Source organism: Lepus europaeus, chromosome 19, assembly GCF_033115175.1.
Source record: "Lepus europaeus isolate LE1 chromosome 19, mLepTim1.pri, whole genome shotgun sequence".
NCBI lineage: Eukaryota > Metazoa > Chordata > Mammalia > Lagomorpha > Leporidae > Lepus > Lepus europaeus.
This window is the reverse complement of record NC_084845.1, coordinates 59,291,070-59,317,055: the sequence shown is the minus strand read 5'-3', so window position 1 is coordinate 59,317,055 and position 25,986 is coordinate 59,291,070. Positions and strand designations below refer to the sequence as shown.

Sequence of the window (25,986 nt, the reverse complement as noted above, 5' to 3'; positions counted from 1 at the left end):
AGAATCATGTGATATGTGGTCTTTTGTGAATGGTTTCTTTGACCTGTTGTGTTTGCAAAGTTCGTCTGCTGAATCATGCTATCGCGTTTATCAATGCTCCCCTCTTTTTTCATTCCATTTTATGGTCAAATAACCTTCCATGATATGGATATACAACATGTTGCTTATCTTTGACTATGAATAATGCTGTTATAAACATTCACATACAAGTTGTTGTGCAGATATATGTTTTCATTTTCCATGGGTATATATCTAGAAGAGGAACTTCTGGGTCATATGAGGTCCTATCAAGCTGTTTTTAAAAGTGGTTGCAATATCTTACATTCCCATCATCTGTTGTGAGACAATTCCTCTACATTTACACCAATACTTGTTTTTTCATTTTTCAAAAATTATAGTCATCCAAGTATGTGTGAGGAGTAACCTCATTGTGCATGATTGTGTGAGTGTGTGTTTTACTCTGGAAGAGTTCAAATACACTTATTTAAAACTTTTTAATATTAACATGTAATAATTGTACATATTTATGGGGTACAGTATGGTATTTCCACATATGTATACAATGTGTGAACTCCTTTCTTCTAGTTCTTGTTCTTCATTTGATATATAAAATGCTCTTGTGGACTCATCTCCCTGATGATTAATGATGTTGAGAGTCTTTTCATGCGTTATAAGCCACTTGTATATGTAGAAATGTCTGTGAGATACTTTGTCCAGTTTTCATTTATTTTTAAATTTATACTGAGAAGGAGAGAGAGAGAGAGAGAAAGAGTGAGCAACCACTGTCATCGCTGGTTCACTCCCCAGATGCCTACAACTACTGAGGCTGGGCTGGGGCCAGGGCCAGAGCTAGAGGCCAAAAACTCAATCCAGGTTTCCCATGTGGATGGCACAGAGACAATTACTTGAACTATCACTGCTGCCTCCCAGGGTCCACGCTGGCAGGAAGCTGGAGTCAAGAGCCAGAGTAAGAAATCAAACCCAGGAACTCCAATGTGGGATGTGGGTATCTGAACTACAAGGCTAAAGGTCTGCCCCACTCTGTCCCATCTGGGCTATTTTATGATTGAATTGTAACTGTTCTTTAAATATACTATATAAAAGTCCATTATAAGATACATGAACTACAAATTCTATCCTGTAAGTTGTATCTTCACTTTATTGTCCTTTGAGTCATATTTTTTACATTTTTTTAGAGATTTATTTATTTATTTGAAAGTCAGAGTTACACGGGGGTGGGGGGAGAAAGAAAGAGAGAGAGAGAGAGAGAGAGAGAGAGAGAGATCTTCCATCTGCTGGTTCATTTGTCAAATGGCTGCACTGGCCACAGCTGGCCTGATCCAAAGCCAGGAGCCAGGAGCTTCTTCTGGGTCTCCCATACAGGTGCAGGGGCCCAAGCACTTGGGCCATCCTCCACTGTGTTCCCAGGCCACAGCAGAGAGCTGGACTGAAAGAGGAGCAACCAGGACAGAATCCGGCACCCCGACCGGGACTAGAACCTGGTGTGCCGGTGCCGCAGGTGGAGGATTAGCCAATTGAGCCACAACGCCGGCAATATTATCTTTTTTAAAAATAAAAATTGACACACTGTACTTATACATACTTATAGAGTACCATGTGGAATTTTGATATATGTAGTTATTGAATGATGTTCAAATCATGTAGGCCTTGTCTTTTATTCTATTAATATGTTGTATTACACTGATTGATTTTCATGATAAGCCAACATTGCATTCTTGGGATAAACTTCACCTGTTCATGGTATATAATCCTTTTTGTAGGTCTCTGGATTTGGCTTGCTACTATGCTGTTGAGGATTTTTGTGCCTATGTTCATAAAGGTTCTTGGTGCTTTATGTCAAATGCCTGTAAGAACAGACCTTCATGGTCTTATCTCCCCATTTATAGATGAAACCTGTCTGCTGGACATTGTGGAGGATATGCGTGACTCTCAGCCACACTTTCTGATGCCAAGGAGCCAAGAGCTCGATTCAGAGGATTCCAAGATGAATCTGCTGGGGTTTGTGGAGGGCCCTCAAGGGACCAGATGATCTGTGGATGGGAGGCAAACGTTTCGTTTGCAAGTTTGCACCTTCTGCTTCTCCGGATAATCACTTCTACTTGTCATGAGACATGAGCTTTGCTGCAGGTGGGGAGAGGGCTGAAGTTCATACAGCGTGAAAGTGTACATTTGGGCCAGCGCTGCGGCTCACTTGGCTAATCCTCCACCTGTGGCGCCAGCACACTGGGTTCTAGTCCCGGTTGGGGCGCCGGATTCTGTCCCGGTTGCTCCTCCTCCAGTCCAGCTCTCTGCTGTGGCCTGGGAGTGCAGTGGAGGATGGCCCAGGTCCTTGGGCCCTGCATCTGCATGGGAGACCAGGAGGAAGCACCTGGCTCCTGGCTTCGGATCAGCACAGTGCACCGGACGTAGTGGCCATTTGGGGGGTGAACCAATGGAAAAAGGAAAACCTTCCTCTCTCTGTCTAACTCTGCCAAAAAAAAAAAAAAAAAAAAAAAAAAAAAAAGTAAACATCTTCTCCTATAGCACGTACACTTGAAGGATGTCAATCAAGGGCTGGAATAAATGCAATACAACTTGAAAAGTTAACATCATTTAAGTATTTGAAGACCAATCCCATTTTTTTTCTGTTATAACAAACACAGATGAATTACGAATATTGGGAGTTACAAAAAAGGATTACAATTGTGACAGGCTGCCTTGGCCCTGCCACAGGACTCTCTCCTTGGCTGTTAGGGGGAGATATGAGTTTGATTGGCTGCCATCAGCAAGTACTGCAGACTGGGCCACTTAACAGAAATTTCTTCCTATAGCTGTCAGGAGGCTCGGTGCTAGGAGGACTGGTTTTTCTGGAGGGCTGCTCTCCTCAGTCAGGAAATGGGCATCTTCTCTCTGTGTCTTCACGTGGTCTTTTTCCACATCTCTGTTTGTGTCCTGATCTTCTCGCCTTATGAGGACACCAATCATACTGGATTTCAGATCACTAAAATTTAATTCCCTATCTAAAGCCCTAATTGTAAGAACAGTCATATTCTGAGGTGGTGGGTGTTAGGATTTTGACATACGAGTTTTGAGGGGCACAACTCAGCATGTAACAGAGGTACTGAGGTGGGTTTGAGAACAAGTGATAACTACCTTTGAGCTGATCTTTAGATTCAGAATTTCCACTAGACATCATGGGATCAATACATTTGCTGGCAGGTGCTGTAGCACAGTGGGTTAAAGCCCCAGTCTGCAGTGCCAGCATCTCACATGGGTGTCAGCTCGAGTCCCGTATGCTCCACTTCCAACCCAGCTCTCTGCTATGGCCTGGGAAAGCAGTAGAAGAAGGCCCAAGTGCTTGGGCCTCTGGCACCCACATGGGAGACCTGGAAGAAGTTTCTGGCCCCTGGATTCCAATCAGCCCAGCTCCGGCTGTTGCAATCATTTTGGGAGTGAACCAGCAGAAGGAAGACCTTTCTCTCTCTCTGGCTCTACCTCTCTCTGTATTTATTTCAAATAAATAAAATAAATTTTTAAAAATAATACATTTCCTTGGATCTTTCAGGCAGCCTGTATCTGTGTCTTTTACCCCCAGATTCCACGGGAGACCTCAGATTGTGGGGGGAATGAGGCCCTGTTAGCAGTCACAGTAACAGAGACTTCCATGGTAATTAACAGCCTGTTGCTGTGAGAATCCAGGGCAGTGTGTTCTGAAGATATGATCTTTCTATTCCAAAGGCATGATCTTTCTAAGCACTAGGAATCAAAGTTGCATGTCTGCCCGAATGGTTGGTAATAAGGAAGTTCTTTTCAGAACCTGGGGACAAACTCTACTGTTAATGACTTTCAATTATCACAAGCAGCTGGAGAACCCATCAAAGGATTCCTAGCATAAAAACTCAAGTGTCTAGCTTTGGCTGAATGACACGGTAAGTGGACTCTTTTCCAATGCTTGGAAGCATTATACTTGAGATCTTTCAAAGATTTTCCTTAAAATAAAAATGAAAGATGAAGGTAGGGCAAGAGTGGTTAACAGCCAAAGCTCAGGCAAGAAGATGATTTTATTCAGGTTACTGCAGTAACTTATTTTCTATATATCCCTAAAAGAGACTAACTAAAAACAAGATGGTGGTTTAAGTCCCTATTTTAAAAGGTTATAACTTCTATAGCATCTGTATTACAGACACAGAGTGCAAGTTACACATGTTTACTACAGGAATCTTGGTGGAAATTCAACACATCCCATTATGGTGATGGGTTCATATTAACAAAGACAGTTATGGACAACCAAGACATGAAGCAGACTTCAAGAAAGCAGTAGGAAGACCTTTTAGTTAATTTCCTCACTGGTCATGAATGTATCTCACCTGATGGTCAATTTCACGGGCTCAGGTGACCCATTGACGTTAACCAGGAAGTCTTCCTCGAAGTGCCCTAGGATGGTAGGGCTGAAGCAGATCTGGATAGCTTGGACTCCACTCGGTTCGATGATGCCTTCCTTGGGACTGAAAACAAAGCAGGCCCCTAAAGCTGAAGTTTTTGGGATCATGTTGAACAGGGCGTCAATGCTGCCTTTGTTGTACAGTATCGCCTACACCAGCAAAAGGCAAGAATGAAAATGTCAGTGGGCCACTGATCTATTTTCATATAAGCAGGGGCTGTATTGATTAACATCAGCACAGAGAAAGTTACAGGAATTAGGACTAAGAACATCTTTCAGGGAGAAATGAATAGTTTGATACCTTGAAAGTTTGACAACAAGACCTGAGCCAGAAGGTAATTTAATGTTTTTAGTCTCTTACGCAGGCAGTTGTTTGACTATAGAAAAGTTGTATTCCTCTAGTGCTCTGGAATCATGCTACTGCCCACATCTAATCACACACCGGTTTTGTGTGTATGTGAAGAGCTCCTCCATGGTGGGCTTCAGCCTGGCACTCTCACCCCTCCCCCTACCCAACCCTGCACATTAACCTCATACTATAGACACACAGGTCTATCCTGGCCCTCACGGACATCGGCTCTATTCCCTGCCAGTGCTGTCCTTATACCTAGAAGGGAGAACAGCACGTACCCTCGGTTTACACAGGAGCTTCTCTCAACACACGCTTCAGGCACTGGACAACACACATGATGGGGGACCTCAAAGAAACATCCAGGAGGTTGGCACGAAAGTGTGAGGCATGCTAGGAACCTGCAAGCTAAGGGAGGGGGATTCCCAGAGGAGGTCAAACGTGCATAAAGGTCAGGGGAACAAGCCCTGAGAGAAGTTTATGGGTATTTAGTTTTTAATTAGAGGGCATCCCTGACCTTGACGAAGATAGTAATTCCAATGGGGTCTGATTGCAGAATCCAGGGGACAAACGCTTAGGAAGGGAGCAGATGCAGAAGAAATAGTAGTTGACTGTTTGTGGGCTCCTAATTTTGAGAAGATTTGAGGAGAAAAGTGAGAATGGGAGTGGCAAGGGGTGGGAAGGTATTCTGGAGAAAACCTGGTGTCATTTGTATTAAATGAGATGGGGCACACTCAGAGCCTCAGGGAAGCTCCTTGTTATTGTCAACAGAGAAGGGGGTGAAGTGACCAAGGGAATGTGGTCTCAGTGAGCTCATGGCCTTGAACTGCTGCTCAAGAAGCAGGGAAGAGAGAATCAAGGGCACAGGTGTCATAGAAAGAGCCAGCTGCCTGTCCAGACAAGGACAACTATTTCTACCAAGAGAGATGGCACAGCGCACCAGAGCACACACACATATAATTGTCACTTGCTATTTGATTAATCATTTAATATTTATTTTCCATCTCCCTCATTATAAGTGCCCTGGTGGCAGGGCTCATCACCCTTCATTCATTTTAAAGAGGCCATTTAGAAAACTGATTATGGTCAGAGACTCTGGAACAAAATTGCCTGGATTCAAATCCAGCCTTTCCATTGACTTATGGACCAGCTGTGTAAACACAATCATTTTAACTTCTCTGGGCCCGTTTCCCAATCTGTAAAATCTGCGACTATCATATGTAATATTTTACCCAGATTGGCTAGAAGGTGACAGTTCCCCCACTTTCAAAAATATGCATGTTGGGGGCTGGCACTGTTGTGTGGTAGTAGGCTAAGCCTCTGCCAGCAGCGCTGGCATCTCATAAGGGCACCAGTACATGTCCTGGTTGCTTACCTTCCAATCTAGCTCTCTGCTGATGGCCTGGGAGGGCAGTGGAGGATGGCCCAAGTGCTTGGGCCTCTGAACCCACATGGGAGACCTGGAAGAAGCTCCTGGCTCTTGGCTTCAGATTGGCCCAGCTCCAGCACTGTGGCCATTTGGGGAGTGAACCAACAGACAGAAGACCTTTCTGTCTCTCCCTCTCTGTGTAACTCTGCCCCTCAAATTAATAAATAAAAATCTTTTTTTTTTTTTTGCCAGGCAGAGTTAGACAGTGAGAGTGAGTTATAGACAGTGAGAGTAAGAGTGAGAGAGAGAGAGAGAGAGAAAGGTCTTCCTTCTGTTGGTTCACCCCCTAAATGGCTGCTACGGCCAGCGCTCTGCGCCGATCCGAAGCCAGGAGCCAGGTGCTTCCTCCTGGTCTCCTATGCGGGTACAGGGCCTAAGGACTTGGGCCATCCCCCACTGCCTTCTTGGGTCACAGCAGAGAGCTGGACTGGAAGAGGAGCTACTGGGACAGAATCCGGCGCCCCAACTGGGACTAGAACCTGGGGTGCTGGCGCCACAGGTGGAGGATTAGCCTAGTGAGCCACGGCGCCGGCCAATAAATAAAAATCTTTTCAAAAATATGCATGTCATTCCTCTACCCCTGACAAAGGAGCACTCACTTAGGAATACAGAACCTAGCAAATCATTTGGAACACGATTATGAGTCCTTTTGATTACCAGTAATACTCTTACCCTTGCAGTCCAACTCCTTGCAGAAGAGAACATTTACAATAGAACTTCACCTTCCATTTGTTTTCCTTCTTAATTACACTGGGGGATAGTGTGTACTCTTGGGGTTCTGGTTTATTCTTTATGGATCTGCTAAGCTCAGCAACGACTAAGGGCAATAGCTAGCTACTCAAATTTGTCTCAAGTAGGTACTGTAATAAATTGAAAGAGAGATGCAATGAGGCATCAGCATTTAATACGCAGAGAGTGCAAAATATTCCCATAGAAGCACCTTACCATGTCCTTCTCTGCCATGGCACAGATCTCAAAACTGTACACTCTGATGCATCACTCCATTAACACTTCTTTAGCTAGCTGTGGTTTGCTCTATATTAGCATCTGAGAGGGTAGGAAGTGGTCACCTAAAGGATGCTTCTGTGAAATCTGTAAGAAGTAGGGTGAGTAGTTTTGAATCCTGGATCCATTCCCCATTTCAGCTTCCTGCTAATGTGCAATCTGGGAGGCAGCAGGTGATGGCTCAAGTAGTTGGGTCCTTGTCAACCATGTGGGACACTTGGAATGAGTTCTGGGATTTTGGCTTTGGCCTTGCCTATCTCAGCTGTTTCGGCATCTGCAAAGCGAACCAGCAGACAAAAAATTCCTGTCTTTTTCTCTGTGTCTGACTCTTTGGCTTTGAAATTAAAAACAAAAATTATTAAAAAAAATTGTTAGGACACTCAAGGAAACCTGTGTTTTGCATCAGAACTAAAATTGATTTTCTGAAGTGGCATCCATAAGACACAGTCTTTAATATGTGAGTGACATTCACACTGGATAAAATATAGCTAGGACAGCAATTTATTAAGAACCTTGTACCTCTTATTTCTTTCTCTAAGTGTCCCTTCTTGCAAATGCAATCCAAGACAATGCAGAACACAGTGGTGTCACTTTGCATTGCACAACAAGCATGTAGCTGATTGCACGTTCCATTGGCTGACTATGACTGCAAGGCAGGCTGGGAAGCATGGTCTAGCTGTAAGAGCAGTAGAAGAGGGTTCAGGGAACAGCAAAGCTGACTGTGAGGAAAGTTAAGTACCTTGGCAAGGTTCAGAGTCTGCAAATGTAACTGATTTCTTTATTTAAATTGTGTGCCTCTGTATAGTCCTTCATCATGACATCAGCACTTCTGCCTCCCTTTCCCATCATCCTATGTAAGCCATAATTACCCTGGTAAAGAGGAGGATGAAGGGCATTGTCCTCACGCCAGCCTAGGCTGGGCTAAGAGCTGAGTTGGCTATAGGCTGGATTTTCCCAAGGGCAAAGAGTAGGATGCTGAGCGCCTGAGGTCTGCGGTGGCCTTCTCTTGCTCGAACAGGATAGAAGGTCCCGTAACTAACACTCACAAGCTGTATCACCTTGCCAAGTTCCCTTCCTCTTATCACAGTCAGCTTTTCAGTGCTCTGAACCCAGTTCTTCTTCTACTGTGCTCACAGCTAGACCGCATTTCCCAGCATCCCTTGTAGTCACAGTCAGCTAACAGCATAGTATACCACTGCCAGTGCCAATCCTCTCAAGATATCCTGTACATTCCTTCCTATTCTTTTTATTTTTTTTAAAGATTTATTTATTTATTTGAAAGTCAGAGTTACACAGAGAGAAGGAGAGGCAGAGAGAGAGAGAGAGAGAGAGAAAGAAAGAGAGAGAGAGAGAGAGAGAGAGAGAGAGAGAGAGAGAGTCTTCTATCCGCTGGTTCACTCCCCAATTGGTCACAATGGCCAGAGCTGTGCCAATCCAGAGCCAGGAGCCAGGAACTTCCTCCAGGTCTTCCCATGCAGTTGCAGGGGCCCGAGGACTTGGGCCATCTTCTACTGCTTTCCCAGGCCATAGTAGAAAGCTGGATCGGAAGTGGAGCAGCCGGGACTCGAACTGGTGCCCATATAGGATGCCGGCACTGCAGGCGGTGGCTTTACCCACTACACCACAGCGCCAGTCCCTCCCTACTCTTTTTCTCTATGCCAGTGTGACACAGCTAAGACTGCAATTTTGCAGGTTTCACAGTAGGAATGGCCAAGTTGATTGAAAAAGGAAGGAGCCTTGGATCCAGATTCTCTGCTGGAGCACCCGCTGATCGAGAATCTTTGTTTTGGACTTGATGTAAGCAACAGAAGAAACCTCTGTCATGCTTGAGAGAGATTTTATCTATTTGTTATGTATTTAGTAGAACCTTGCTTAATAAAACTCCTCTTAGCCTCGGCTTATACAGCTATAAAATGAAAATAGTAACTGTAGTTACTTGTAGGGTTTTTGTGAGGACTAAGTGAGGGAGTGCATGTCAAAGAACTAGTACTGTGCTCAACACATAGCAAGGGCAATGTCACTGAGGATATTAACCTCTGCATGCCTCATTCTTCCCATTTGTGAAGTGGGTACAACATAGCCTATCGTTCACAGCTTTGAAGAATTAGAAACCACACACACACACACACACACAGTGCACATACAAAGAGGCACTGATGCCTATTCATCACTCATTAAATAATTACTTTTATTACCTCTATAAAATACAGACATGTATAATTTATGAACTTTTCTAAAACAAAGTCTCAATGGTTACAGTCTGATAGAATATAATAATGTGCCTAGATACAAACTCAGTGATGAGGTGACCCTCAGGCAACTTTAATCTTGAAGAACATATGAGTACATCTTGTACAATTTCATTTTCCACTTAACTGAAAAAGAAAAAGTTGGGAGGACTCCTCCAGAAGCCATGATGATTGGTTTTTTAAAACATGGACTGGAGACTAGTGCATTCGGGGAAAATTCTGAAGTGTGAAAACAGTTATCCTCATTAGGACATTCCAGAAAATGTAAAATGTTCTCTATCCCCTGATCTGTAGGATTTATGCTTTCAGAGAACAAGTACTAAACAGATGGGAAGATGTATTTATGGTTTTCTCCTTTGCGATCTACAAAATGATGAGGATAAAACTAATTAAGTTACGGCCTTGATGTTTTTTAGCTTTTGGTAAAGTTAGAGGGGTCTGATGAATATGGGAAAAGTCACTCCTATCAACATGGTTAAGAAAGAGGAAGAGGCCGGCGCCGTGGCTTAACAGGCTAATCCTCCGCCTTGCAGCGCTGGCACACCGGGTTCTAGTCCCAGTCGGGGCGCCGGACTCTATCCCGGTTGCCCCTCTTCCAGGCCAGCTCTCTGCTATGGCCCGGGAAGGCAGTGGAGGATGGCCCAAGTCCCTGGGCCCTGCACCCGCAAGGGAGACCAGGAGAAGCACCTGGCTCCTGGCTTCGGATCAGCGAGATGCGCTGGCCGCAGCGGCCATTAGATGGTGAACCAGCGGCAAAAAGGAAGACCTTTCTCTCTGTCTCTCTCTCTCACTATCCACTCTGCCTGTCAAAAAAAAAAAAAGAAAAAAAAAAAGAAAGAGGAAGAGACGGAGCATTTGGGGGGTCTGAATAAGGATGGGTGCTGGCACGTGTATGTGACTGTACTTTGTATCAAACACAAACACACCATATAAAACAAACAAGTAGAAAAACCAAGACCTGCTGGAAGTCTCCATAAACAGTTCGTGCTTACCTCGTAACAATGTACAGAGCCAAGGAAAACTTTTCCTATATCCAGCAATTCAAAGTTGAAGTGAATCTTGGGTCCCATTCCTTCCCCTTTGATTCGGAGAGGCAGACGGATCTCTCGGCCTACAAGAACAACGCAGACTTTCTTACCCCAATTACTCACAGCTTGGCACCAATGGGAAAAAAAAAATCAAGATTTTGAGAATTTTAATCTAATTCTTAACATTATTCTGCAGTTTTTTAAAAAAATAAAAGCAATTTCTCTAAATCAGAGATGGATTGGCCACTGATGGGTGCTTATAACAGGACAGCATCATAGCGCTCCAAGGAGACTGTCCACACAGACAGTCCCCAGATTTAGGGAGAGCCTAGGTATCAGTGATCTGAGTCTAGAGGTCTTACCTGACGCTTACTTTGCAGAGTTTCTTCCATAGAGAAGTACTGGAAGGCACCCATCCTTATCTGTTATAATCGCAGCCACAACGGGCCCAGGGTCTACAGAGCACATAACTGTGAACTGTTGGCTGGTTTTGTTTTCCCTTTCAGTGGAAAAATCTTTGATAATACATGATCATGATAAAAAAAAATTACAAGGAACGTGGAGATTCTCTTAATTCTACCACCTCAAGTTAATGTGTTGATATTTTGGTGCCTATACTTCTACAGTTAATTATGTTAAAGTACTGTTAATGCAAATCAGAGTAATGCTATATAATATTTTATAATACTTTTTTCTTTTCACCGAACAGTACATTTAGAACATTTTTACATATCTTCAGCTAAAATCACCCTATCTTTCTTAATGGTTTCATGGTCAACGCTAGGGGAGGAAATATTTTTTTAACTTCTTATTGGATATTTAAGTGGCTTCAAGATTTTCACTACAAAAATCAAACATGCATCTGTGAATAATTTCCATATATTTTCTTCAAGCACCTAGAAGATATATAATTTCACCTTTTCTGTCGAGAAAAGAGATGATAATGCTACTGCTCACTTGAGGCAATGTCTTGTCCTCTGACTGGTTTTTGTCTTTGACTTTCAGCAGCTTTACTATGATGCTCCAGATGTGGGTAAATTTACCCTTCTTGGAGTTGCACCACCTACTGAATGGGTCGATGAATGCCTCTCTTTAGATCTGGACACTTTTCCAATCATGAGTTCTTCAAATATTGCTCTACACTCTTTCTTTCTGACTCTGATGCTTGTTTTTAGATTTCTGTCTGTATATGCTTTCGGATTCTCACATATTTTCTTTTGATTGATCTCTCGCTGTATCTAAGAACTCCATTGAGTTCTTAATCTGTTATCTTAATTTTTCAGTTCTAGAATTTACATTAGATTTTCTATACTTTTTAACTCTGCTTGATTTTTATTTGAAAAAAACTTCTAAAATATGTGTCTGGTAATTCCATTATTTATTTTTTTCTATTATTTACCTTGGCTTTTGATGAGATTATCTTACTTCCTCATAAGCTTGGTTATTTGGAGTACTGATCAGTGTACATAAAATTGACAGAGATAATATGAAGCCTTAAGAAGATATCTTCCTTCAGCTTCTGTTTGGTGACTAGGGGCATCAGCAATCTCAGATAAGCTAATTTAAGTATTCTCAACTACGATTTTGCTAAATAAGTAATCCCTGCAGCAAATCATCTGAGTGACTATTTTCTTAAGTCTTCCCAAAACGATATGTAGCTACTACCATGTAGATATAAAAGACAGAAGTGATTCCTCGTGAACAATAGATGCCTTAGAACATCATGAGTTAATTATCTTCTTGGAACCCCAGTGGAGAATAATTGTTGAATTCAAATAAATTAGTGAAAAGCAATTCAAATCTGAGCTTCAGTCTTTCTGAGGGCTTCACCGGTGAAGCCTGGTGGATTACGGGGGCCTTTCCTCCTTCAACAACCTGGGAACTCTCCTTTCAGCCTCTCTGCCATTTCTATCCACAAGGCCGTGTCCCCCAAATCTGATGTGGCCCCTAAATCTGACGGCTTTGGTTTCCTTCTTCTGCTGGATCTTGGCTCCATATTTCTTTACAGTGTAAGTAGTTTGGTTCTCTTTTGCTTTCAAAACAGGTTTTAAAAATATTTTTTCCTTGCTTTTCTAGTCATTCTTAGTGATAGAACTCTAGATTACCTTGTCATTATTGGAAGCAGAATTTCCAGAACAAAAAGATGTGCCTTTGACATCTTGATAGCTGTAGTCTTATGACCTCACCCCACCCCAAATGGTTATACTAATTACATATACACAACCATCAACTGTATTGAAGGATTCCTGTCTCTACAAATCTTCCCAGCAACAAGGATATCACACCTTTGCAATGCCAATAGTTTGATGGTTTTCATTAAATTTCTACCAGTTGAATTTCAAATTCTTTAAGGGAAAGGGATATATTTGCTCTGTACGTAACATTCTGACGGTCATTTTAAAGATGGCAATACTTGTCCCTTTGTCCCCTCTACTGCTTGGCAACATGGTAGTCTTTAGGCAAATACTGTAGTACTTTGATTATAACAAGTAAGAACAACACTTGGGACAGCTGATTTACTCAAGGGATTTCCCCACTTTATCTGATCCCTAGAAAAGAGGTTCCTCTAAAGTTTGGGTATTTGTGATGACAGTACTTCAGAGCATAAGAAAAACTTTCAGTGGGTCAAAAGCTGGTCATCATACTCTACTATTTCAGAGTTCTAATTTCCTGGTCAAGAGAAAAGTGTTTTGATTGAGATCCAGTTTTCAGAACAGCAAAGAAAGAGAACTGCAAATATATCACGGAATTAACTGTAAGACTATTTATAACTGTCAGTCCTGTAACTTCCTCCATCTGTTACCTTGACTGCCTTCCCTAAAAAAAATGGAGATGTGTTGTAATAAAGCAGTGAGCCAGTGTTTCTTTGGAAATTATTAATTACTTCAAAGGAGTTTGTCTTGTTTCTAGCTAGCCACTTCCCTCACCCCCAGAAAGAATGAGTGTAAGTAACACCCAGGCTTGAATTTCTAATAGCACACCTAAATTTTAGGATCACATTAAAAATGCTAAGTTCCCAAAAGCTTTCTAAGCAGACATTTTTCTTGTCTTGGCAAAAGACAGCAAAAGAGACAAACATGAAGTAACTAATAAGCTCTATGGACAGATTCATTATTAGAAGAGAAAAATAATATTTTAAAAATAGAGTAGTTTCTCAACTCTGATTGCAGTGTCTGGTTTCACACATGAGAAGCAGCACGATCACTGCTGAGCCCCTTTAATGATCCTGAAATCCTTTAGTGCAATAGATTCCACTGCCTTAAACTCCATCGGCATCAAAGACTTGCCTTCTCCTGGGACCTGAATGTTTGTATCCCTTCTTAAAATCCATATGTTGAAATATTTTTAATACACTTACTTTGTTTATTTGAAAGGGAGGGAAGGAGAGAGATAGAGGGAGGAAGGGAGGGAAGGAGAGAGATAGAGGGAGGAAGGGAGGGAAGGAGAGAGAGAGGGAGAGAGGGAGAGATGGAGAGAGAGAGAGTTCTCCAATATGGTGGATCATTCTTCAAATGCCCACAGCAGCTGGGACCGGGCCAGGCAGAAGCCAGGTTCCTGGAACCCAATAAGGGTTTCCCATGAAGGTGACAGGGATCTAAGTACTTCGGCTATAACTGCTGCCTTTCAGGGGATGGATCAGCAGAAGAGCAGAGACTTGAATTCATACACTCTGATTTGAGTACAGACATCTTAACCATTGCTCCAAAGGCCCACCCCTCTGTGTAATCTCCAAGGTGAAGGTATTAAGAGATGGGGTCTTTGGGAGGTGATTAGATAATATGGGCAGAGCCCTCATGAATGGGCCCTTATAAAAGAGGCCCAAGAAATCTCATGGATCCCTCCCACCATTTAAGGACATATCAAGAAGTTTCTGTCTATGAGGAATGGGTCCTTATGAGACACTAGGCCCTGCAGGTGCTTCCATCTTAGCCCTCCCACCCTCCAGGACTGTGAGGAACAAGTTTCTGTGAGGAATAAATAACCAGATTACGGTATTTTGTTATGGCAACCTGAACAGACCAAGATATGACCCAAGATATTTTAGATGGTTAATATAATGCTTGAATTACATTCTTGTGTAGTAAGATAATAAAAAGAGGGGGTATTAAAAAAAACTGCCATTATTTGCCAATTTATTTTCCTTTTGACTTTACCTTTAAATTTTAGAATAAACCCACCAAATTCTGTCAAATTCTACCAGCTAGCCTGTTATTTAGCAGTGCACTGATTTTTCAGCTACAGGTCAGTGGGGTGGCTGACATCGTTATGATATAGTCACCAAGTTTGTAGTAACTGGCCAGAGCATGTGTAGGAAACTAACAGATCCTTACCTTTACCTATATAGTGTAAATATTATTTAGTATAATTTCAATATGAATTAAAAGCAAAACAAAGCTTGCTCAGACATTAAGGAAAGCATTTCATTGCTGTTGACACAAAATTATTCACTATGTAAGTATTTCTGGGACTCTCCCATCTCTCTAACAGAATTTTCACATTTAGTAATGTAACATCAATTGTTTTACCTAAATCAGAAATCTAAACAAAAAGAATGCTATAATACATATGTATGCAAGCAAAAATGAACACCTTTATGTTTTCTTGGGTTCCAGTGATAAAATACAATGTGTGTTAAATCCTCCAACTTCACTCTATTGAGAAGACAGGTTTGTCTCCTGTTTCCCTTGCTTGTGGGCTCTGCATTATCAGCTCCTCTTCCCACATCCCCCCTGGTGCGTTAGTACTTCATGGGGCCCAGAGCTCTATTCTATCAGGTACCCAGGGCAACCGGCAACCAGGGACCAATTTAGTTAGTCCTTTAAGAATCTTTAATGTGTTATCTCACTGTTTGTGTTACAGTTCAGATTTCTGGCACTGTAAAATGAAGAGATGGTTTGAATGTAATATTGTCTAGTAGGGTCACATGCTATATACCAACATACCCATTAAGAAGTGTATTAAGCTTTATATGGATAATTTGTATATTTTAAATGCTTTCTATGATTCAGAAATCTTTGATGGGTTGCTACACAGATTTTTTTTAGATGTCATTGGAAAATTGGATGGAGTTTTTGAGTGGGCTGGTGACCTGGTTATCTCCCCCAGTGACTAACAGAATATGAGTTGCATCACTTCACAGCAGTCATGCCTTTATGGGGTACTGTGGCACAGGGCAGGGGGCAGCACATATCATAACCTGGGATTCAAATCTTGGATTCAGAAACCTCACAGGCAACTCACTCATCTAAGTTCTCTAAGCTTTAACGTCCTCATTTGTAAAATAAAGATGGGAACTCCAGCTTACCTCACAGAGCTAGAGAGGCTCAAATGAAATTAATATGTAAAGTCGTTGTGTTTACATAGCTATATTCATATGCAAATTTGACTTAGGAGAGAGCAGGTGTTGAGTATGTTCAAGGAAGTATGGGCTGTGCAGCTTTAAGAGTTAAGACAGCTGTGGGCTGGTGTTGTGGTGTAGCAAGTTAAGCTGCTGCTTGTGATGCCAGTATCCAATATGGATGCAGGTTAGATTCTCAGCTGCTCTACTACTGACCTAGCTCCTTGCTAATGTGCCTGAAAAAGCAGCAGCAGAAGATGGCCCAAATACCTGGGCCCCTGCACCCACGTGGGAGGCCTGGATGAAGCTCCTGGCTTGTGCAGTCATTTGGGGAGTGAGCCAGTGGATGGATAATCTCTCTCTCTCTCTCTCTTTTTCTCCCCATTTCTTTCTGTAACTCTAACTTTGCCTTTCAAATAAATAAATATTTTTATTTAAAGAAGAGTTAAGACAGCTGGGTATCCACATAGGATCTGTGGTAGGCTGTATAATGGCTCCAAAGATACTTGCATTCACACCCTGAGGTGTTTTTTTTTGTTTTAGTTTGTTTTGTTTTGTTTTTTACAGGTAGAGTGGATAGTGAGAGAGAGAGAGAGAGAGAGAGAGAGAGAGAAAGGTCTTCCTTTTTGCCGTTGGTTCACCCTCCAATGGCCGCTGCGGCCGGCGCATCACGCTGATCCGAAGCCAGGAGCCAGGTGCTTCTCCTGGTCTCCCATGTGGGTGCAGGGCCCAAGGACTTGGGCCATCCTCCACTGCCTTCCCGGGCCATAGCAGAGAGCTGGCCTGGAAGAGGGGCAACTGGGATAGACTCCAGCACCCCAACCGGGACTAGAACCTGGTGTGCTGGTGCCACAAGGCGGAGGATTAGCCTGTTGAGCCACAACGCCGGCCACACACACTGAGTTCTGAATCTATAAATACTATTTTCTATAGTGAAAGGGTGAATATTACCTCATATGTTAAAAAGATGGGGTGAAGAATTTTGAGATGGGGAAAGTATCTTCACTGATCTTATTGTAACTTAAAAATTATCTTAAATTCTAGTGATAGTAACCCTCTGATTTTATTCTTTTTCTAAGTTGTTTTGGCTATTCTAGGCTATTTGTATTCCATATGAATTTTAGAATCAGCTTTTCAATTTCCAGAAAAAATGCAGCTGGATTTATTTTCATTGTTCTATATAGATGAATTTGGGGGAGAAATCACATTTTAACAATATTAAATTTACAGACCCATGAACAAGGTATAGTTTTCCATTTGTTTAGGACTTTGATTTCTCTCATCAACATCTCATTGTTTTCAGTGTACTGGTCTTGCACACTTTTTCTCAAATTTATCTCTAAATATTTCATATTTCTCAATGATACTGTGATATTGCCTTTTTAAATTCCAATTTCACATTGCCCATTGTTAGTATATAGAAATACAATCGATTTTCTTCAATATAGATATTGGATACTGTAACCTTGCTACTTGTTCTTTTTTTACTTCATTTAAAAAGAATATTCTCCAGCACCATTTCCACATATTTTGATTCAATAAAATGCAGATAAAATTCAAGAACTTACATTTTTAATCAGTAGCTAGGGTGATTCTGATACAGATTCTCTAAGGACATTATTTTGAGAAACAAATGAAAGTTGCTAACTACATTAACCTGACAACACGGCAGACTCAGTCCATCTTTCAACTCCAAATACAAAAAGAAAAATAAGGTGGATTAAAAACGTGGAAAAAAAGTTCAAAGCTCAAAATAAAGGAATGAAATACTTGAAGTAAAGAAGGAACTCAGCATAATAAGCCGGCAAGGAGTTCCAAAGAAGGCTCAGAGCTTTGTGAAGTGTATTCTGGCATTACGGTCTAGTGGCTCCAGTTTTATAATCCATAAATCCATACTCAAAGAGGAAATACGGTTTTGCTCCTATCTGGAAAAGGAGAACTGAATAAGATCCTTGAATAAATCCAGGATTCTGGAAAGACAGCCTCTTTCCAAAAAGGAAACTAGGAAAAAACTGTGCTTATTGCCCTCAGGAAGCCATAACAAAGCCCATCTTCTGTCTCACACTCTGGTAGTGGGGAGAAGAGGCTCCCAGGAGAAATCAAAGTCCTGTAAACAGGTTTGGGATCCAGATTTACACTCTTTTATAGGTACTAGAACCATAGCTGAGAAAATAAAAATTGTAGAATTAAAAGAAATACAAAAAACTACTCTGGAGGAGCATTCTTGATCCATTATGAGCTCATAATACAACATTTCAAATATCAGAAGCAACCATCCAGTATGAAGAAATCCAGTGGTTATCACAAATATGTGAGGTAGTCCCAAAAAGTTTGAGATAATAGAAAATTCTTAAAAAAAACTCTAACATGGCACTTGTAAAATCTTTGAAGAGGTAAATGATAGAGTAGAAACCATACTGAATGAATAAAATACGAAAATACTGAAACTATATATAACCTATGATACAAAAAATCAAGTCAATGAAATTAGAAACTGAAGAGATGTATACACTGGAGAGTAGATACAGCGGAAGAGAAAATTAGTAAACTCTAAGAATCACTTTTAGAAAAGTACCCAGAATGTGTCATAATGAGTCAAGGAGACTGGAAATGCAAAGGAGAGGTTAAGAGACACGGCGATTCCATGGGAAACACATATATCTAGAAGTCCCAGAAGGAGAAAACTGAGTTAATGAGAGGGAAAAAAACTAAAGATACAATTGCTGAGAATTTTCCAGAACTGAAGAGCTTTTAGTTTTGAAGAAGCATATCATGTATCAAGCAGGATAAAGGCAAATCCAACACAGTGAAACTGTGCAAACATCAAGGTATAAGTAATTCTTAGTATCAGTCTGAGGGGAAAGACAGACAACCTAAAACCATTGCCATTAGACTGCAGTGGTTTTCCCATGTCAACAACTCAGCCCACTGTGCTTCGAGGAAACAAGCAGTCACACGCAGAGGACATGGGCGGGGGGCTCTGGCAAAGAGCCCCAGGTGAGGTTCCTGCCAGCAGCACTACCAGCCACCTCTACCTCCAAGCGAGTCCAGCTGCCACCTCATAGAACAAGAGGAACTGCGCTTGCTCACTGCTGACCAAACTGCAGATTTGTTGAACAAGGCAAATGACGGCTGGTTGTTTTAAGCCACTAAATTTAGGGTGGTAGGTTATACAGCAATAGATAGAAGAAACAAGGTGGCTTTAAGAATTGGGTTTTATTTTGCTTACATATCAGTGACATTGGGACATAGGAATTTTTGTAGGGTAGGGTTTAGGGGATATGTTGAGGTTGATGATGGTAGTGGTTGTGGTGACGGCAATGACAATGATGATACTGTAGTAAGCTTGACGAAGAGAACAGAGTCCAGACCTATTTTGTCTTATGTGCCACAGAACTACACACACATTTGCATTTACTAAAGCTTTTCAGTAAGTTTTAACACTTTACTAAGTTTTAAGCTAGTCTTCCCACATTACTCACACTTTTCTGAATTTTCTAGGCAATCTTAGTTGATTTATTTTCTCCATAAGAAATCTGGAATCAATTTGACTAGTTTTAAAAAAGCATTGATGTTGTCACTGAGACCACTCTACATTTACAGGGAGAATTGATCTATTTAGAATGTTGGTATTCCTGACCAAAAACATAGACATGATTTTCCATCTGTTCAAGTCTTCTCAAATCTAGATTATGCATACATATTCATGTATTATTCTTTATATTTTTCTAGTTCAAATACTTGATAAACTATAACTTAGTGTAAACAGAGTAGATTATTAAGAAATGATTTCTTATTCATTGGACTAAGAAACCTTATTTTTAAGAGGTTGTAGTATCATGAATTTTGTTTATTTTTTATAGATTTATTTATTTATTTGAAAGTCAAAGTTACACAGAGAGAGAAGAGGCAGAGAGAGAGAGGCAGAGAGAGAGAGGGAGGGAGGGAGAGAGATAGGTCTTCCATCTGCAGGTTCACTCCTCAATTGGCCGCAATGGCCGGAGTTGCACCAATCCGAAGCCAGGAGCCAGGAGCTTCTTCCAGGTCTCCCACGTATGTGCAGAGGCCCAAGGACTTGGGACATCTTCCACTGCTTTCCCAGGCCATAGCAGAGAGCCGGATCGGAAGTGGAGCAGCCGGGTCTTGAACCGGCGCCCACATGGGATGCTGACACTTTAGGCCAGGGTGTTAACCTGCTGCACCACAGCACTGGCCCTGTATCGTGAGTTTTGAAAAAGAAAATTTACCAATATATAGAGGATTGCTCACTTATTGCTGTGAAAATCCCACTTTTTAAAAAATTATTGATATGGTTCGGTTTTCTCTTTCCTAAATCTAATTCAATCTTCATTCTTTTGTTCAATTAAGATTAAAAATCAAGGGGCTAGTGCTGTGGTTTAGTGGATAAAGACATCGCCTGCAGCATCAGCATCCCATATGGGCACCTGTTTGAGTCCTAGTTGCTCCACTTCCCATCCAGCTCCCTGCTAATGCACCCAGAGAAAGCAGCAGCAGGTGGCCCGAATGCCTGGGGACTGTGCACCCCAGTGGGAGACTTGGATAAAGCTACTGGCTCCAGGCTTTGGTCGGCCCAGCCCTAGGCCATGTTGCCAGTTGGTAAGTAAACCAGCAGAAGGAGGATCTCTTTCTCTCTGTCTCTCCCTCTCTAACTCCACCTTTCAAATAAATAAATATTTAAACAAATAAAAAAATTTTAAAAATTAAATCAAATAAAAAACTGTGAATTGTCCTAAAAATTCAGATGTGCCCTACTTATGATGCAGAGAATGAAAATGGACAATGAGGTTTCATCTTAACCAGGTCTTTAAAGGAAGCAGGAGCATCTGAAATCGTTTCCATCACGCTACTTTTCTGTATTTGACTTTGCAGCACCAATTAATGTTACCCAGTGATACATGCCATGGTTTAAATCAGAAAGTGTTGCTTCCTTTTGAAGCTCCCAGAAGCTGACCCAAAACTAGTCTGTGTAGCTTTCCTTTGTGTGTGTGTGTTTTCTTTTTTTTTTTTTTTTTTTGGACAGGCAGAGTTAGACAGTGAGAGAGAGAGACAGAGAGTTATAGACAGTGAGAGAGAGACAGAGAGAAAGGTCTTCCTTCTGTTGGTTCACTCCCCTAATGGCTGCCAAGGCCGACACTGCACCGATCCGAAGCCAGGAGCTGGGTACTTCCTCCCGGTCTCCCATGCGGGTGCAGGGACCCAAGTACTTGGGCCATCCTCCGCTGCCCTCCCGGGCCACAGCAGAGAGCTGGACTGGAAGAGGAGCAACCGGGACTAGTACCCGGCACCCCAACAGGGAATAGAACCCGGGGTGCCAGTGCCACAGGTGGAGGATTAGCCAAGTGAGCCGTGGTGCCGGCCTCCCTTGTGTTTTTTCAAAAGGTAATCTTCATGATTAAGTTAGCATTTTTCACATTTTTCATTGCAAAGTCAAAAAAGACAAAAGATCAGTTTCAAGACAGAGATCAAACCGTCGGTAAGTCTTTATAAATATCTGACAGATTTAACTACTTCTAAGAAAATTGTAGTGATTTAAAATGCAGAAAAACTTCAGTTCAGAGAGAATGAGAAGAGAGCGCATTGGCGATTCCTGATGCACTTAGCATCAAATCCAGTATTCTGTCTGGCGTTCAAGAGCATCCCTCTATGAACTGGATCCTACCTAGCACCCCAGCCTCCAGCTTCATTTCTTGTCATGGCCTGTTCTCTTCCAAAGCTGTTTGTTGATCTCTCCCCGCTCTCAGTTACCATGGCAGTCATACCCTAAGAACTTGTAATTCCTCACATTTAATCCTTTTGTTATGTATATTCATGTAGTGTCTTTCTGTGTATTTTCATGAAGTAGCCCCTGTCTGACACCCAGCCTTTTTTGGACTTTGGATCTATGTCACTTTCTCTGAGGAGCCTTCCTTGAACCCAAGACTGAGATGTGTGCCCTGTATTCTCTCCTAGTTTTCATTCATTCACTGTGCAGAACTGCAGTACAACTGTTGCTTTATATTTCAGTTTCCCTCACTTATTTCTATGCCTTCTGAGGAGGGGGAACTGTGCATTTGTACATTTTTGCACTCCTGATACCAAGGTATTGGGGCCGCCGGCACTGTGGCACAGCAAGTAAATTCGGACACCTGTGATGTCAGAATTCCATTTCAGGGCTGGTTGGAGTCCTGGCTGCTCAACTTCTGATCCAGCTCCCTGCTAATGGCCTGGAAAAAGCAGTAGAGGATGGTCCAGGTGCTTGGGCTCCTGCATCCACATGGGAAACCTGGCCTAGCCCAGCTGTGGTCATTGTGGCCATCTAGGGAATGAACCAGCAGATAGAAGACCTCTCTCTGTAACTCTGCCTTTCAGATAAAGAAATAAATCTTTAAAATACAAAGCTTTTGAAAGAAAACAGGGTTGTATTAATCTTAAATCTTAATCTTCTTAATCTTAAATCCCATGCATCCCGCAAGGCTTCCCTCAAGACCAGTAGCCTTTCCTGCTTTTTATCATCTCTGAAAGGATGTTCACAGAATGGAACATTGTACAGCGAAAATGAAATACAACAAAGCAAGAGCAACAACATGGATGAGACATGCAGATCAATTCCAATATGTACTTTTCAAAACAGGCATTGTTCAGGGATACTCACACCAGAGTTAAAAGTTACCAATGAAAGCATGGAAATGATGGGCCTAAAGGACAGAATGGTGATTGTCTCAGAGTCAGCTGGGGTCAGAGGGGTGTGATTGGGAAGGGACATTCAGGGGACTAGAAATAATCTGGTATTGATCTCAGTGGCAATGATACAGTGTTTGTTGGGTAATGATTTGTTGTATATGTGTGTGTGTGTGTGTTCCCTATCGCTGCTACAAATCACTACAAACTTAATGACTTATTGTACACATTTATTATCTTAAAATTCTGGATATCAGAAGTCTGAAGTGTCATTCATTGGGCTAATGTCAAGGTATCTGCAGGGCTGTGTTCCTTTCTGGGAGCTCTAGCGAAAAATCCATTTTCCCAGTTTCCAAAGACTGAATTCCTTGCCACTTCCATCTGCAAAGCGAAGCCACCTCATTTCACACCACTGTGATACTGAGACCGATACTTTCGCTCACCTCTTTGACATTTAAGGACCCTTGTGATGATATTGAGCCACCCACATGATCCAGGAAAACCTCCCTACCTTCAGGTCAGCTCATCAGTAATCTTAGTCCCATCTTCTGCTTTAGTCCATCTTCACCATGTAAAGTAATACATCTGTGGTAACAGACTTACAGGACCTGGGGATAAGGATGTGGACATCTTTGGGAGTCTACTACTGTGCCTACCATAACAGTATGTGGTATGCACACTTCTGAATCTACGTTCTACCTCATACTGATACAAATTTAGAATCAAATTGTGGTCTAAAAATGCAATGGATTCCAATACAACCATGAAACAGGATGACATGATTTAGTGCCATGGAATAACAAAGGCAATGTTACCACCACTGTATGAAGCATACAACCATTATGTTAACATGTAGGGGAAGCATATCTATTTGTATTTGCTGCCACATTCTATCTCTATGTCTATGTCTATGTCTATGTCTATGTCTATGTCTATCTCTATGTCTATGTCTATCTCTATGTCTATCTCTATCTCTATGTCTATCTCTATGTCTATCTCTATCTCTGTCTCTATCTCTATCTCTATCTCTATCTCTATCTCTATCTCTATCTCTATCTCTATCTCTATCTCTATCTCTATCTCTATCTCTATCTCTCTATCAAAGCAAGACAAACCATAGGAAGCAGCTTTCCTAAGAAGTATTTCTAGGGAGGTTTTGCCAACGCACTGAAGGTAATAGTAAGGAATCATCATCACCAGATTTTTTTTTTTTTGACAGGCAGAGTGGATAGTGAGAGAGAGAGAGAGAGAGAAAGGTCTTCCTTTTTGCCGTTGGTTCACCCTCCAATGGCCACTGCGGCTGGCTCATCGCGCAGATCCGAAGCCAGGAGCCAGGCATCACCAGCTCTTAAACAGACACAGAATTGCATGGAATTTACAGGGAAGATAATATGGAATTACTACGTAAACAAGACCCTTCCCTGGCAACTGTATCTTTTAATAAACCACTAACAAAATAAAGAAGAATGTCATGCAGATAGAAAATTATACCATTCAGTTTACCCAGGATGTGAATTCTGTGGCAGAATTCAGAACTGCAAAGGAAACAATAGATAAACATGAGCAGTTGGGTTATGTTTGGGAACCTCCTGGAGAGCTGCCAACCCCCTGGACCACCGCCAAGCATGACATCCCCCAGGGAACTGCAGATGGGAGGGAGGCCCCACCACCTGTGGCACAGGGGGACAAGGAAGCATTTTCAGCCCGTATCTGAACACTGATGTAGCAGCACTTCCTCTAGAGCATTACAAAGTCTGGGGAGGAGGGTGCTGGTCTAAACTGTGAAAGCAGACTTAAGTCAAACCAGAAACTCAGAGATTGCTTTTATTACAGGGGTTGTTGAGAATCCCACACTCATGCATAAGCAAAAAACCAGTTCAAACTAGGATTCACTCAGGGCTGGTGCTGTGGGATAACTGGTAAAGCTACCACCTGTAGTGTCAGCATCCTATATGGGCACCAGTTGGAGTCCTGGCTGCTCCTCTTTCAAACCAGCTCTCTGCTATGGCCTGGGAAAGCAGTGGAGGACGGCCCAAGTGCTTGGGCCCCTGTACCTGCATGGAAGACCTGGAAGAAGCTCCTAGCTCTTGGCTTCCAATTGGCCCAGTTCCAGCCATTGTGGCCATTTGGGGAGTAAGCCCGCAGATGGAAGATCTCTCTCTGTCTCTGTCTCTGCCTCTGCCTCTCTGTAACTCTACCTTTAAAATAAATAAATTAGTCTTTAAAAAATAGGATTCATTCATTCTTTTTTCCGTTATTTTCTCATTCATTTAATCAACACTTATTGAATACTTTCATTTTCTTGTGCTAACATAAGATATAGAAGTACAATTCTAAAATAAATTTCAAAAACAGGCAAAACTATACTATTTTGCTTAGGAGTAAGTACATAGGTCCTAAAACTACATATAAAAGTGAAAAAAATGACTATTATGAAAGGTGTGGCTGTATCCAGGGAAGGTGAGGAAAACATCAGGATGGGACACATAAGTGGGAGAGGCAGAGGGCAGCCAGTCTTGAGTCAGGCAGCCCGTGACTCTGCAAATTCTTAGACTGACTTGACTTTACATGGAGAAAGTAACTGCCTAGCTATAGACTGAACACATGCAAGATGTGGCAGGGGAGTGAGATTCTTGAGCTTCCAGGGACTTGGTCATTGTGTCCCCTTACATTCTCCCCTCAAGTTTACAATAACCACAGAAGCCATACTTCCCTAGGAAACCTACACAACAATCAGTCAAGGAGCACTGGCTACTTTCAAAATGAAACCAACTTTTATTTTTTTCATTCGTCTATGCAAACAGACAGCCATGGATCAGAGGCACTGGAAGGAATCCCACGAATGAATGGAAGACGCAGTAGGTGATTCAGAGAACATAAGATGCTCTTGTTTAAATAAATGAAAGCTCAAATGATTAATCTCAGATCAGAGAGAAGAAACTGTCCATAAAAGAACAGCCATTATGAAAAGGAATAAGGAACAAAAGAGGTCTTAGAAATTGAAAATATGGTTGTAGAATTAAAAGATAGCTAGGAACTATGTCAGGAAAAACTGAGATCAGTCTCCTGCAAAAGGATTGGCACATGCTAACTAAGCATGACCCTGCTTCATCTGATTGCAAGACATAAGAAAAGAAAACCCCAGATAGTCCAAGTTTCTGAGTGACGTGTTGTATCTCTGCAGGAAAGTTCCAAAATGCAAGAAACCACTGTGGCAAAGCACTTTCTTGAGATTGTACAAGACAGGCAAGGAAAATTTCAGCAGCAAAGGCAAAAAACAGAAGTCAAAGACTCCTCGGGTTTGTGGTTATCTGTATAAAAGGGAAAACTGGGGGTGGGAGTTCGGTGCAGCAGTTAAGTCACTCATCGGGATGCTTGTCTCACATACTGGAGGGCCTAGTTTGAATCCATGTTCTTCCACTTGTGATCCAGCTTCATGCGCTCCTTAGGAGACAGAAGATGATGGATC

The 25,986-nt window shown here is 41.9% G+C and overlaps 1 protein-coding gene across 1 annotated transcript in view; it reads right to left on the bottom strand.

Moving 5' to 3' along the window:
- Window positions 1-25,986, bottom strand: part of HYDIN (HYDIN axonemal central pair apparatus protein) — a 355,254-nt gene that overhangs the window by 232,729 nt on the left and 96,539 nt on the right. The window contains exons 10-11 of the mRNA XM_062176574.1: window positions 10,466-10,584; window positions 4,368-4,591 (exon numbers count right to left, since the gene is read on the bottom strand). Coding sequence (XP_062032558.1) covers window positions 4,368-4,591; window positions 10,466-10,584 — 343 coding nt within the window. The remainder of the gene's footprint in view (window positions 1-4,367; window positions 4,592-10,465; window positions 10,585-25,986) is intronic.